Here is a 15079-nt window from a genome sequence, read left to right as displayed (position 1 = left end):
CCTTAGTTTAGGGTAAGTAAATAACAGCCCTAAATAACAGAATTGAGAATAGACCCCCCAGTGTTGTGCAATTACAAATTATAGTTGTCTTTGCATAAAAATGCACGATAGCTTAATTCTTTGGGGTTTTGAAGTGTCTTAACATTATGTACAGCTCAACAGTTGAGCAAAAAAAAAAATGACTTCAGTTAACGTGAGCATTAGTTGCTCAAGTACCAAACCGAAAATGCAAATGGGTTTGAAATTGCTAGGGGCAGAGCGCTACCTTCACACTGGTCGATAATATTTATCGCCCACCTCCCTAACTTTGACCCTACACGTGTATCAAGCCTCACTCCCCACTACGGAAGCCCGGGTGTGCCAGTTCCGTTTTGTCGTTTTCTTTTTTGTTGCTGCTGCGATCAGCCCAACCGACTGGGAACCGACAATGATGTCTGAGCAGGAGGCTGTGAAATGCTCAAGTGCCCGAAACCGAGGAGGTGTACAGAGGGTAGAAGGCAAACTTCGGGCCAGTGTGGAAAAGGGGGATTACTATGAAGCCCATCAAATGTATCGTACTTTATTCTTTAGGTAAGTGTCAGCCATGTGCACAAAAAATAAAAAAGTGTTGTAAAATACAATACAGACAAGCGTTGAAGGCCTTGGTTTCCAGATCTTTCTTTCAACCTAACAATCCCCTTTATGCTCCTCCTACCTCCCCGTGTGATTGGTTAGTCGTGGGTGCGGATCCGGTTCTTGAGGTCGGTTCTGATCTCTGATTGGGCGAGACTCATGTTCATCAACTGATAGCTGTCATCTAGGTTGGTTTTGCAGACTAACATTAAGGAAGGGAAAGGGCTTTTTTTTAAGTCAACGCTGCTATTTTGTATTATCATCCCGCAGTCACAAATTATATTTTTAAATCGCAGGCACGCTATTGTTGTTGTTTCCTTCGTTTTGAATCTTGTGGTTTGGTCGGTTGTGTAGTGATCTCGGAATTGCGACCGACACACAAGTCTCCAGCAGAGATAAAAACCCCCCAGCAGCAAAGTAAACCGCAAAAGACATAAAAAATAATAAACGAGGAAAATTGAGGAGAATAGATCTATAAATATTAAGATCAGCGGGCAAAACTAAAAGAAAAACCGTATGCTGACAAGCTGCAGATTGCGATGCAGAAGCAACACTGTAATCCCGTTGTGCTCGGTCTAATACAGGGAGTATTGATGTATTCAGTGTAACTGATTCTTCTGACACATTAAAACACCGAAAACAGAGCCCCCTTTTCTGAGTGCTCATCCTAGATTACTGCGGGCACCAACGAGTCACCTGTGTGCGGTTACTAAAAACGGGCCTACAATATACCAGGGGAATAAGGCATCTAGGCAACAAAAAAAAAAAGTTATAGTTGCAAAGATAAGACATTTAGCAGAAAATTAAGGATCCAGGTTTGTGACTTTTGTCAAACAGAACGTTAAAACCGAAAGGCTTGTTGTTGTAACGCTGCAAAGGGCTGGATTAGCAAGCCTGAATAATTATGTAACTGTATCCTACTGCAATGCTGTGGATCAGGGGTGCCCAGCCAGGGTGCAGAGTCTCAGTCCACTTAGGGTGCCTGCAAGTTATTGATCAGCTAAGCAACTAATCACTTTCGATAAATAAAGAGATCTCTGGTCATCAAGGGGTGAAGGGCACTCTAAGAGTCTGGTCCCAGATGATCCCAGATGATCTTTAAATTGCATTGTGAATCAAATCACTTGCTTATCTGATCACATTGAAATTGCTCCAAGCCTTTAGAAATTGATAACCTATAAAATCTGCTGGTTTGGGGCTCTACGGGACCAGGGTTCGAGACCATTGTAAGGTGCATCCTGACAGTTCATTAGACTGCTATGATATCTATTCTGTGAAAGGAAAGGGGCTTTTTTCATTGTACACCTTTATATATATAACAGTAGTTTACTATAGAGATTAGCATGATTAAGAATTCCAATGTACATGTACATATAGCAGGGAACTCCTCTACTCTACTATAGTAATAGTATTTTGCTATATATTAGTAAAATGGCTGTTGTTGTTTTTTTTTTTTAATACAGCCATGCAGTCTGTATGATGATTTCAATGTTGGTTGCCTAAGAATAAGTGCTCAAGAATATTGGACTCAATATTTGTCACGCTAATTGGAAACTTAATTTTATCCCTGCTGATTAGGACGTCCTTCGTATTTTCACTAGTTTGGCTGACAGAGTTGGCAATTAATGTGAATCTTTATCCTACAGAAGCTGTGAGATTCACCTCCTGCTGGTGCGTGTGTTTGGTGGTTTTGTGTGGTTTTGAACAGGTGGTCTGTGAATCTTGACTGCCTTAGGTAACCTAGTCTAATGCTGAATTCCTGTCATAATTACTGATGTTCGTCGTTCTGGAAGTTCTCCAACAAATGCAAAAGTATACATCTGCTCGATTATGTAGGTTAAGATCAGACCAAAAAAATGTGCTTGTCTACAATAACGGGCAGAAGGACAGCATAATTAACATCATTTTGCATCAATTCAGATTGCATTATGGTTTTAGATTAAGGATAGTGGTAATTGTTTAACACACTAGCACTCACAGAAATGTTTTCTAGGAGTTAATCTTTTTGCCTAATGTGTCCTTATCTGTCTGCTTTTAGTTTTTGGTCCAAATTGTAATCGGAGCAATGTAGTATTTGTATTCTGCACATTAAGTCATTGCAGAGTGTGGGGAAGAAGAGCAATTAAAAAAAATCTGTAATGTACACAATCTACTAAACTCTCTACAGGTTGGGCTAGGCTAAAAAATGGAGAACATAATGACAGGACTGGCGTACTCCACATCCTCAAGCTTCATAAACGAATGCTTCTCTGGTTGTTACTTAAAACTCTGGAGGGCAGAGCCCTGGGCTTGGGCACTGGAGGACTCTGTCCAATATACGATAACAGTGTCATAGTAATGAGCAACTGACTAAATGTTGACAAATGTTGTCCGTTTACATAAATTGTACATTTAAGACTAAATTATGGTGATTGGCATCATGTAAATATTTCTGATACACTCATTTTATTTTTCCTCCATGCAGGTATATGTCACAAGGCAAACATGCAGAAGCGAGAGAGCTAATGTATTCAGGAGCCTTGCTCTTCTTCAGTTATAACCAGGTACTTAGCTACAGAGGTTTGCTCAGTTCTTGTTCATTGCTTTACCTCCTGTAGTATTCTGTCCACCTGCTGCTTCCCAAGGTGCCAAGCTACACTGTCATTGGTTCTTGATCAGTGTTGTTTTACGGGGCTCTGTATTGACCCTTGGATGACAGACTGAAGAAGAGGTTGGGGATTGTTGGAAATTGAGGGTAAAGTCAGCTCTTATGTCCCTTAAAATTGGTCCTTACAGGGCAGTGCTTTCTAGTTTTGCAGGGTGGGTCTTAAATTGTGTTCCAGTATCTTTAACTGAGGAGTCTCAACATAAAGCCAGCCCCTAGAGGACTGAAGGGCACTTGATCCCAGATGAGCTGTAAATTGAAATTGTTCCAAGTCTTGGAAATGATTTAACAGTGACCTAATAAGGGTAGCTTTTTCCAAAAGAAATGTGTTTTTAACCTCTATGCATGTAAATTGTGGAATTTAAAGTAATTATTTTGATGCAAAGTCTCTTATGATAGCTGAATTTGTGTCAACGAGTGGGAACATAGGAGATGGTAAAACAGTGGGTTACTGCTTCATGCCATTCTGAAGGAACTGAGTTTGGCAGCAGTGCAGGTGCAAATATGAGCAGTTTATACCATCTGCGTGGTCCCAGGCTCCTCGGAATAAAATGGCTCACTGCTGCAGAGGATCCTCCAACCACTTGTAATTTTTCATTGTGTTCTGGAGCTGCGGGGGTAGCAGATTTCCAGGAAGATCATGCAGTTGTATTTCTTTATTTCCATCCACAGCAAAACAGCGCAGCAGACCTCTCAATGCTGGTGTTGGAATCACTGGAAAAATCAGACACAAAGGTAGCAGATGAAATTTTAGGTGAGTGGAGCTAGTTCTGTCTGACTTCTTAAATTATCTGAAATTAAGAATCCCAGTATGTTTTGTATTCAAGCATAGAACATATTTGTTTATTATCAGTGTAAGACTTTCACTGGCATCTTGACGTTTTTTCCCCCGATGAACAGTTAACATGGTCTTCACTGTCTGTATAACTGTCTGACAGTACTGTTGCCACACAGTAGCCGGATCTGGTCAGACCTCTGGGGACAAGCAGGCACTGTGGTGGGAGACTGCTGAGGAAAACTTTGTTGTTGCTCTAAGAGGTGTTGGTAAACCTAGAGTAGGGTTGTTAACCCCCATGTCCTGACTAAATTAGACTCTGATTTGCACAGTCTTGCATACCTGATTGGTCAGGAAGGATGAAAGCTTGGTTTAAGAGTACCAGCCAGCCACGTTTTCAGTGTGGCAAGAATTAACCAGAGAGGCAATAAAGGTTGAAGCCAGGAGGGCTGTGTGGCAAAGGTACAGAATGGCCTGACTGTAGTCTTCATTATTCTCATACTGCGTGAGCCTGCGAGGAATGTAGACCGACACAATGAGCTGACAGGGTCAGCAGCTAATTTTTCCCAATCATAGCAATGCAATATAATAATTACAAAAATGAGTTTCAGGATGTAGCGGTTTCCCCGCCGGACATTGGCATAATATTGTGTTGGCTTTGCAGAGCACTTGGCGAAGCTGTTCAGCCTGATGGACCCGAACTCCCCAGAGCGAGTGGCGTTCGTGTCCAGAGCCCTGAAGTGGTCCAGCGGCGGGTCTGGCAAGCTGGGGCATCCCAGGCTGCACCAGCTGCTCGCTGTCACGCTGTGGAAAGGTAGTGCCAAGACACAGCCCGGACGCCGGCTTCTGAAAGAGACATCCTCTTCCAGATTTCAGTAGGCTGTAAAGGCACAGGCTTTATAGCAGCCAGAAAGCACTTTATTGAAGAAAGTTTTGCATAACATGTACAATAATACTTTTCTGAATTCACTACCCAAATGATCATGTATGCAGGTCATGTCTTAAGTGGAATTCACTGTACTGCTGCTATTGTCAGAATTCTTTGAAAATTATTTAAAGGTCATAAAGAATCCATTTGTGATTGCATTTTTCCTAGACCTCATTCACAGCTTCATTACTTTGCAGTCCTTTCTTTGAAAGAAATACCAGTTAAAGATGGTATTTATTTCCATTTCTAACTGAAATTTCAGAGGCCAATATTTAAAAAGGATATTGCATCACGACCCAACCACAGCTTGATCACAATGATCTAAATGGCATTATGAGGTTTTACAGCATTAAAGAAATAACACTGTCATTTTTCTTCACAGTGGCTTCGCAAGCCACCCAGAATACGTATGGTCTCTGTCGTTGCTTTTTTCCCCCATTTCTTAATTGTTCCGTCTGAATCGGCATTCCAACCGGCAACTACCGTACGATATAAATACCAGTCTTGGGGTTTATGCGTTTTGTTTTTCTGCGCAGAACAAAACTACAGCGAATCCCGCTACCACTTCCTGCACTCCTCTGACGGCGAGGGCTGTGCCAAGATGCTGGTGGAGTACTCGGCGTCGCGGGGGTATCGCAGCGAGGTGGACATGTTCGTGGCCCAGGCCGTCTTACAGTGAGCTCCTCCCCCGAGCCCCGTCGTCCGCGCCGCCGTGGCGTCAGGATTGGAGATCCGTCGGGTTTAATTGACTTCTGAACCCGAAGTGGGAAACTGCTTTCTCCTCAGGCCTGCTTTCACCGTGGATTAGGGTCTTATCAGTAATTCAGAGGAATGGCTTAAGTCTCGAATTGCATTGGTAGCACAGTGTCAAGCAGGAGATACTTTGTTCAGTAAAATATCCGACAGTATTTACTGGAGGTTTTATACACCTGCGTCAATCTTAAGTATTTTTTATATGTAATTAAATGCGAAAAGCTAAATGGGAAAAAGTCAAATAAAATAAAGCAGATACTTTGTTGGCAGTAAATTTAAAGTCGGTATAGAGTGGGAATCTGACATTTTGGTAGTACCATGCAGAGCTTAGATATGGAACATGCTAAAGAACATCTTTACCTTTACAAAAATGGCTGTTTGCTCTTGTTACATTGCTATAAAAGTGAATGTTCTGTTTTTTTGTACCCCTCAGGTTTTTGTGTTTAAAAAATAAAAGCAGCGCCTCTGTGGTCTTCACCACATACACACAGAAACACCCTTCAATAGAGAGGGGCCCTCCCTTTGTACAGCCCTTGTTAAATTTCATCTGGTTCCTGTTACTCGCAGTGGATGGGTAAGTCCACTCTGACATGAGCCCTCTTTTACAATAATATAAAACATGAGACCACTAATGTAATCTGCTTCTTATATGCCAGATATGAATCCCCCTACAGAAGCAGCGACGAATTTTGGAAGAGCTGTTTGGGTTTGCAGTTTGCTTTTGTTGTCTTCTCTGTTAAGAATCAACTGTTTTCAGAGCTGTCACTGCAACACATCCGTCTTGCATCTGAACATAAAAGACCCTAAACTTGTCCAAATATGGCATATTGTCTCACAGTGAATGCTGATTCTCACTGGGGGTGAAAGTCGGTTGTAGAATTGTAGTGTATGAAGATTGATTTGATATCATTTACATTGAAAAAGCTTGTGTTCTGTCTCTGTTCCAGGGGTAAGCTAACCGTTTTTACAGTGTTATGTGAACAGTATCAGCCATCATTGAAAAGGGATCCTATGTACAATGAGGTATGGCACTGGATTTTTTGGCTATGATTCCTGAAAAACATGTATATTGCTTTCAGTTATTTAAAATCACCATTATTATGATTTATGCAGTATATATCATTATTACATGATGCCTAATGAGACAACTGAATGGTATGCTATTAGAATAAAAAAAGGTGAAGGATATTCTAAATTGCTAAACACTCACATTTAAGATAAACAGGTTAGAAAAGTAAATTAACAAACCTTATATAGAGTATGTAAGAGGGTGATCTTTATACTATTTTGTATAAAAATGTAAATAAAAAGACAGACTGCTTATGGCACAATTCAAAATAATAATATAAATATAACTTCAGGTACCAGTTGGGTTGTAATCGCTTGTGTGGCATATACATCCATGAAATACTAATTCTAAACTTTTTACAAGACAAACATCTACAAGCAAAGTACAATGAAGTTTTGAAATAAATCTACAGAAGTCTATAACGTAATATATAATATACTTTTTTATTTTCTCACATATAAAAGCTCATTTAAATGATGTTTCTTAAGGATTCACTGCCACCCGGTACTTGCTTTAAAATCTGGTCGATTTCCAAAGTGATTTTTACATTTCTCTGTCTTTGCTCACAGTATTGAACCAGAATGGAATGACTGCATGCCATTCCTGCACACTCAAGGAATTAAATCAGTTTAATTGTCTTTATCCCTGGATTTTGTGTTGACTTGAACAGCCATCTTTGGCATCAAACATCAGTGGGAAGCATTTTACAATCCATATCACACTGTAACTGGGCAAAACAGCAGTTCCAATTAATAACATGCTGTTGTTGACAACTGAATAACTTTATTTTGTTTTTGAATTTCTTGCCTTTATTACAGTATCTTGACCGAATAGGACAGCTCTTCTTCGGAGTTCCTCCCAAGCAGTCGTCATCATATGGTGGATTGTTAGGTAAGGGAGTCCCTCTGTAGAATGGGATTTGGGGATGCGCTAGGTAGAGGTGGTGAGGAAACGTTTAACTTTGTTCATTTTCTCAAACTTTATAAAACAGTTTGTATATTGCATGTGCAAATAATCCATATAATCAAAAAAAGGATCTCATTACTGGTACTGTAAAATGATGTGCTTGTGTTAGTTTCGTTTGTCATAAAATTATTGTTTGGTTTCAGTTTTTCACATGACAGCTTGAATAGTCCTTTTAGGTTACAGTATGATGAAGAAAAAAAGGGACAACAGATCCAAATGTTAACTTTCAAAGAAAAGGCAGTTAGACAGTTGTCATTCTTTGTGCAGAGCCATTGATATTGGCACGCTTTAGTCATTTTTATTAGTTTAAGTTCACAAAGACTAATTAATGATTGATTACAGCTGATCAATCAGGATGGACACTTAATAAATAAACACTTAGGACTGAGGGTCCCAGATATGACTGCCGATAGAGAGTGTATGAAGTCAGAAATGAAATACATTGTGCGACTGACCGAAAGTCTTGAGTATTGACCTCAAATTCTTCCATTTCCCTTCTTCCAGGTAACCTGCTCAACAGCTTGATGGGGGCTGGAGAGGAGGAAGGGGATGAAGCCCAGGAGGACAGCAGCCCTATTGAGCTGGACTAAAGCAGGGCTGTGCTGGAGGGGTTAAGGCTGCATGGATCAGACAGGTTACTCTAATAAAAACAAGGCCATTCCAGGCTGGCTTCACTGCATCTGGAAGAAAGGACTGGTGTTTTTGTTTTTTTAGCTTGTGGGCTCGAATGACTGGCAGTTAGTGTATCTGGGACTTGGACACCTGACATGAGAGGAAAACTGCATAAATAAAAAATCATCGGGGGGAGATGTTGGTGGTGGGTCTCCCTTCACAATCTGGAAAAAAAAATTGTCGGTTTATGTTATTTTGCGTGTGGAAGAGAACACCTGTACACATACAGACCTGACGTTTCTGCAGTTCTATTTTAGGACTGATCTACAGTTGGGGTTTGCTCATATGAAAAAGCTTAAATGTTTTTGGAATCCCATAGATCCACAGGCTGATTGTGAAGTCGGCCTTTGTTTTGCAAAAACTATTCTGTTGCAATAAAGAGTTTGGGTGTGATTGTGGTGAAAGTACAATTATCTTGAACTTAGTGGCACTGCTAGATGTTTGGTTACTTTAAAAAAATATATCTTTTTGAGTACGTTTGTTCTGGTAGATGATCCAGTGAAATGAGGTTTTGAAAAATTCTGACAGCACAGCAGAAATTTCAATACTGATTTGTCTTTATTTATAACTGTTCTTTTAAAATCACTGTCCTCGTGATGTGAGGAAAAGGTCTGTGTTTTCAACAGATAAATCATTCGTCCTGCTCCTTTAATTTGGAAATGGCGTCTGTTTTTTTCTAAACCCAGCCAGTTCGTAGTCGGAATTGTGGCTGTAATTCTGCGCTGCTCCGGTATTACACTGTACACTGTACATCCACCCGACTGGAGGCACGTCTCTTGTAGACACTGAGGTGGCTGTGTTGCTGGAAGCTGACATGGCCCTCTCCAGCCCCAGCTAACATCCACTCTGACCCATACCTACTGTGCCACAGAAGGCTCGTGAGTTCACCCAGGCTTGAGCTGGCAGTGCCTGGGTCGTTGTCCTCCACCTGTGCTCTGAGCAAGCAGCTTTGTTGATCAGGGCCCCAGTGACAAAGAAAAACTGTTTAGTTCACATTCATCAATGACGTTGCTTGGCAGTGATGTTTCTTTATCCAACACGTTTCTGCACTTTCATTTTACATGCTGATCTCTGACACCTGAATGATAATTCACATGTATAATTCATTCATGTAGGCTACAAAACTGGCAGTACTTTTTAGTCTATAAGATGTGGTAGCCTTATACTGTATATGTTAGGTGTAAAATACTGCCAAAACTTTTGGTTTGAAATCAAAGGTATATTTTCCTTTTCACTGTTAATGTGTGCATATACTACTCTAAAATCTATTTGTATAAAAGCACTGGGGCCAGGATTTTCACACTGGTAAAATTATTAGAAAACTCCATTACACGCATTATTTTGATTTGTCATGCATGGCATCCAATCACTGAAAGCTGACATCTTGAAAGATTATAAAGAAAATACATTTTATTAACTGGACAGTTCTGTTCATGACTCCATTATGTCACACTTGACATCAGTTTTAAAACCATATGAGAAAAGCCTCCTTTAACTACAAATAGTAGTAATAAATTAAATGTGTAACATTATTGAAAAGCATAATAAATCATAAATACAGGTATCTAGGATATCTGCACAGCGTTTTGAACACATTTGAGTGACTAACAGTATGTGCAGGATCCTACTAATGACTTTCTAACTTCCTTACAAATTAATTGAAATTGGTTAGGGTCATTTGAATTATTGATTTTTCTTTAGATCAAGTATCTTACTGGCATTCCTTTTGAGAAGAAATCATTTGAAAGCTTTATTTTTTAATGGAACCTGAGTTTGAGGAGTTGTACAGTAAGTTTAAGTATGTCATAGAGTTGCAATGCGTCAAACACAAGTTGCATTCAATGTTGAATGTTCTAATATCCTGTGTGGTGTTGGGAAAATCGAAGGCCCCTTTCTGATCGCAGTGTTATATTGACTTAAAACAACCAAGCCTGCCAAAAGACACACTAGAGTTGTTTAAAAATGATCCCGAAAATAATCTGTTCCCAAATCTACGCGTTGCGATGAGTTTAATGACCATTTTTGTTGAAAAGGTGGCCCTTTTTGAGCCATGTCTGCGACCAAGCGTTCACAATGCGAACACGAAATCGGCTCTGGCCCTGCCGACAGCACTGTCCTCTGCAGGGAGCCCTGAGCTGAAGCATCTCCCATTCTTACTGTGACAGTATCACTGACGTCGAGCCTTGACAGGCTGTTACTACATGTTTGCATTTAAGGACGGTAAACTTTTTTTTTTTCAACTATTGAAAACACTACATCGCATTCTCGTCACTGGAAACAAAGAATAAACTATTTCGTTTCACCCTCTCGCCTCCCCCAAGGTGCCAGTGACATACGCTCCAATAATTGGTGTCAAATCAAATATTTCTTCTGCTACTGCGTAGGCGTTACGATACAGTGTTTGACCATTTTAAAGGATAACTGGGCTACTCCTGTCTGATAGTGTGCTCCTTTTTTGATAGTGTCAAGCCATCTTCTAGCCAGTTTGAACATTGTTTTCTAAACAGGACGTACTCCAGTTTAATGCTGTACCCCCAAAAAGTGAAATACGTACCTTATGGAGAGATTTCAAATAATTGTCTGTTTTGTGTGCTTCCTTATCCAGTGTCATATTTGCGAATCATCATGTCATCATGCAGTAGTTTCGAAGATACATGTGCCAGTGCATGTGTGACGAGCAATACAGTCAAGTGTCTGACTGCTATGAGACATCGATACTCCACATCACCTGTTGTCTGGTGGCTTCAGCCATAGCTTTTCCTGCTGATCTTTAAGAGAATCAAATACATACCCTGTGAGTGTGTACTGTAGAATGTCAGACTTAAGTTCTGTTTCAGTTTTCCCTGAATATGATCTTTATTTGGCCCTACGCCTTGCAGCTATTTTTTTGCTTTCAGAAGACACCGTGATTAAACAATATATACTTTTTTGGTTTTTCCAAGAGGAATTGTTCTTTTTTCTTAAACACTAGTTAATGAACTTACTCTGTAAAGCAGACCATCGTATTTTGAACATGGACTAGGCTTAAATTATTTTTTAATCTGCTGTAATACCAACCAGTGTGTGGCGTGAACAGGTGACAGGAAATCTTTTATATGTTTTCAAAAGCAGTGTTCATATTTATAACTGGCTTACGTTTAAATCCATTTTTTTTGTTGTTTAATATTCTATTAAACTCCTATTTTGTCTAAACTGTCAAAAGATTTTTTTCGTGCTTATGTTTTATATACGTGCTGCAAAATTGAGAGCCTTAGAAAAGGAAAATAAAGATGGAAATATGACTTTTCTGAGGATTATCATTTCATTACATCCATCCATTTTCTGAAGCACTAAAGCACCTGGAGGAAACTCATGTGAACACAGGGAGAAAATATAAACTCCACACAGACAGCACCCCATGTCCAGAATTGAACCCAGGGCCTCAGTAATTGAACCCCAGTGGGGGACAGTAATGCTAACCACTGCACCATTTATTTATACTATCCATTTATTTAAAAATGTGCATACAAAGATTTCAAAACGTTGAATCCTAATAAGCTCAAAAAGACATCTCATAGTTTTGCACACCTGGCGGTATTTTCATGCATTTAGTATCAAGAGAAAACATTGATGTCCTCCTTTCCTTATAGCAAGAAAGAAATCTCCAGCTTGATTTAGCAGAGTCGAGTGCTTTACTGAGAGGGGTCCAGCACCAGGCTCAGGGGGACCTCTTGGTCTTCAGACCCCACTGGAAGGTTGCTGAGGTTGAGTGAGACCAGCTCTGGTGTGTGCTGGGCCCAGCTGCGCTGTCGGGGGGCTCTCCATCCAGCCCAAGCAGAGAGAAGTCCAAGCTGCTCCTGCAGAACCAGAACGTCTGGCAGTCCAGTCCACCTCCAGGCCTGTGAGGTCTCCCCAGGGGGGGACTGGAGTGGGGTGGTGTACTCCTGCTACTTCCGTTATTTGCCCCTTTTAAATTTTAAACCGTGTATTTTTTTCGGCAGAAAGAAGGAAAAATAATTTAAAAGAGTAGAAATACACATTCTATACACATTCATTGTGTGGAAATTCTATAATAATAATAATAATAATAATAATAATTATTATTATTATTATTATTATTACTATTATTATTACATTTATAATAATAATAATTATTATTATTATTATAAATATAAGTAATTATTATTATTATATTTATTATAATAATAGTAATTATTATTATTATCATTATTATTATTGTTATTATTTTATTCAATAATATTTAATATTTAGACAATTAAATCGTTAACTGCTCGGCAGTTGGTTCGTCAGCCCGGGATTTCACGTGGATAGCAGTGGGAAATGACTCGTGTGGCAATCCTAACTGCAGTCAGGTGACGGGCATTCCTGAAGGACTATAAATGAGCAGATCAGGCCGTGCACTAGCAGCCTGCGTCTGGGCTTGGTAAGGTAATAGGTTCCCTCTCTCGGCTGCTGCCGTGTCAGCGACGCTGAAAAAGCTGAAGGTTTCTTTTTCTTCCTCGGCTGCGTCTTACTGGCCGAACGGGATCGGCCGGGATAAAATAGGGTTGTTCGAGTAGCAATGCATCCGTTTGCGTTAGGAAACCATGTGAGATCGAGGTCTCGATTGCATGAGGAATAAGGAGAAAACGGCAGACCAATGAGGGACGGAAATCTCTCCCGGTGTATTGAAGCCAGAGTTCTCTCCCTGAGAGATCCAGCAGTAGGGGAGTTTGTGGGCTCTGCGGTTCTTTTTAAAAACGCCTTCAGTAAAGAAAGCAATTCTGGTAGCTTTCCTTTTGACTGATCGAGTCGGGCATGTTCTGATTTGCCGTTCCCGAGCTCAGAGGATGAAAGGAAGGATTCCTCAATTTCTTTAGGGTTTCTAAGCTGTTAAGCATAGAAAAGCTACTGTCATTTTATAATGTAACGACGCTTGAATCGGTCTTCAATCTCGACCAGCGTTTGAATGCGAATGTCCAACAAGACGAGCTTGATCTACCCTCATTAAAGGGGGTATCGCTGGTCGTAGAAAGCTTGTGTTTTGGTGTAGAATTAAACGATTTGAGTCGTTTGGAGTAAAGTGCAATACATTTGAGAATACCAGCTTGAATGCTGTAGGTTAATTCAGCTCAAACATGATCTTGTCAATTCAACTTTATTTGTCATACTTACACGGGTGCATAGTATAGTGAAAAGTGTTTCTCATTAGTCACTCGGGTGCAGTTTATAAATAGAACAGATTACAAGACAATAGTAACACAATAATAGTGTAATAACATAACTGTGCAAATATGCAAACAGAAAAAAGAATACAACAGGACAAAAACAGTGCAAAAATAATATGGTGGTTGATAAATATTACATTACAATTTTGGCTTACATTCAGTTGTGGTGTGTGTAGTGGTGTTGGAGTACAGTCATTGTGGGTACAGGAAGAAGTGAGGAGAGATCAGAGTATGATGGGAGGGAGTGGGGGCGTCACCGGCTTGAGGGCTCAGTCTTATCAGTCTGTTACACAGTGTGAACCATCGCAACAGGAGCTACAAAACCCATCAGGCAGAGGGAGGAGAATTTGTCACTTTTTAGTATGTATTACTTTAATCAATGTCTTTTTTTTCTTTCTATTTATGGACCCCAAACTGGAAACAATTTTGATCAATCCAGGTCAGCACTGCTATCCTCATCACTAACAGTTTTATTCTGTACATGGTTTCTCCTTTATTGAAACATGTACTGTACATTTTGGGCAGTTTTCTCACTAACCTAGGGTGAACACAAGAGCTCACAGATGCAGATTCCTAACAGTACACAACCTTATCACATACCCTAATATATCCATGATACTCAATTAATGAATGTTCCCCAACTTATGCAAGGACAGCGGCAATAGACTATTTTATGTGTTTTAGTATGTTTAGCTCATCACAGGCCTGTAGTTCACTTGTCTTTTGTTTTTTTTCCTCATTTGTCCTCTCTCGTAGACAGTCAATCACTGCCTTTATCCTCTGTTTGGACAGTCTCTGTAACCTAAAGACAGGATCAATACTTCAGCATGATTGAAGTATTTACATTTAAAATTCCTTAGTAGCACCACTTACGGGCACTGGAGAGGCAGAAATCTGGAAAACTGGGAGAAGGACAGTGATCCAGGCGAGAAGCTCTATGTCTGAACGGATCGGAGCAGCAGTGAAGGTGCTGGGGTGAGAGTTCAGCAGCAGTCTGGCTGGAGGTGAGAGCTGGAGGTGTCCAGTGTCCCAGGGTGAGAAGTGAAACCCCTTATAGAGCCCCAGAGAGCCCCAGTTTCGTCACCTCTGGCTTTTGTGCCTGGGAATGGGAATACTGACCTGGTAGGAAAAACAGGAATGGTTAAAACATGTAGGAATGCAGGCAGGTGACAATTCGCACCACAGTTCTAAAAGATCGACCATGGATCCTTTCACAGCTCTTGAGAAATGTGATTTGGGTTCCATCTCTAAATATGAAGCCTGTAGGAAAAAAAAATACATTGGTGGCTACTGCCCACTACTTCAACAAACTTCTCAAAGTGCAGACATTTCATGTCTGTGGAAAAAATATCAAAGTTTGTAAAACCAACTTTGTGTGATGCTTTCCCTGAAATAGTTTTACTGAAAGAAGTTAGACTTTTTTTTTGGTATAAATGAACATCTTTAATTGACT

At 40.2% G+C, this 15079-nt stretch overlaps 1 protein-coding gene across 1 annotated transcript; it reads left to right on the top strand.

Moving 5' to 3' along the window:
- Positions 1-381: 381 nt before the first annotated feature.
- On the top strand, positions 382-8812 carry get4 (guided entry of tail-anchored proteins factor 4). Its single transcript, XM_088612525.1, has 9 exons — positions 382-570; positions 3077-3155; positions 3929-4010; positions 4696-4845; positions 5496-5634; positions 6146-6286; positions 6660-6735; positions 7600-7672; positions 8252-8812. The coding sequence occupies exons 1-9, from the start codon at positions 428-430 to the stop codon at positions 8335-8337; spliced, it is 969 nt and encodes a 322-aa protein (XP_088468651.1). The 5' UTR covers positions 382-427; the 3' UTR covers positions 8338-8812.
- Positions 8813-15079: the final 6267 nt, after the last annotated feature.

Source organism: Lepisosteus platostomus, chromosome 19 (genome assembly GCF_059453375.1).
Source record: "Lepisosteus platostomus isolate fLepPlt1 chromosome 19, fLepPlt1.hap1, whole genome shotgun sequence".
Classification (NCBI taxonomy): Eukaryota; Metazoa; Chordata; class Actinopteri; order Semionotiformes; family Lepisosteidae; genus Lepisosteus; species Lepisosteus platostomus.
Note: the sequence above shows the minus strand (reverse complement) of the source record. Positions and strands in the feature narration are given on the sequence as shown.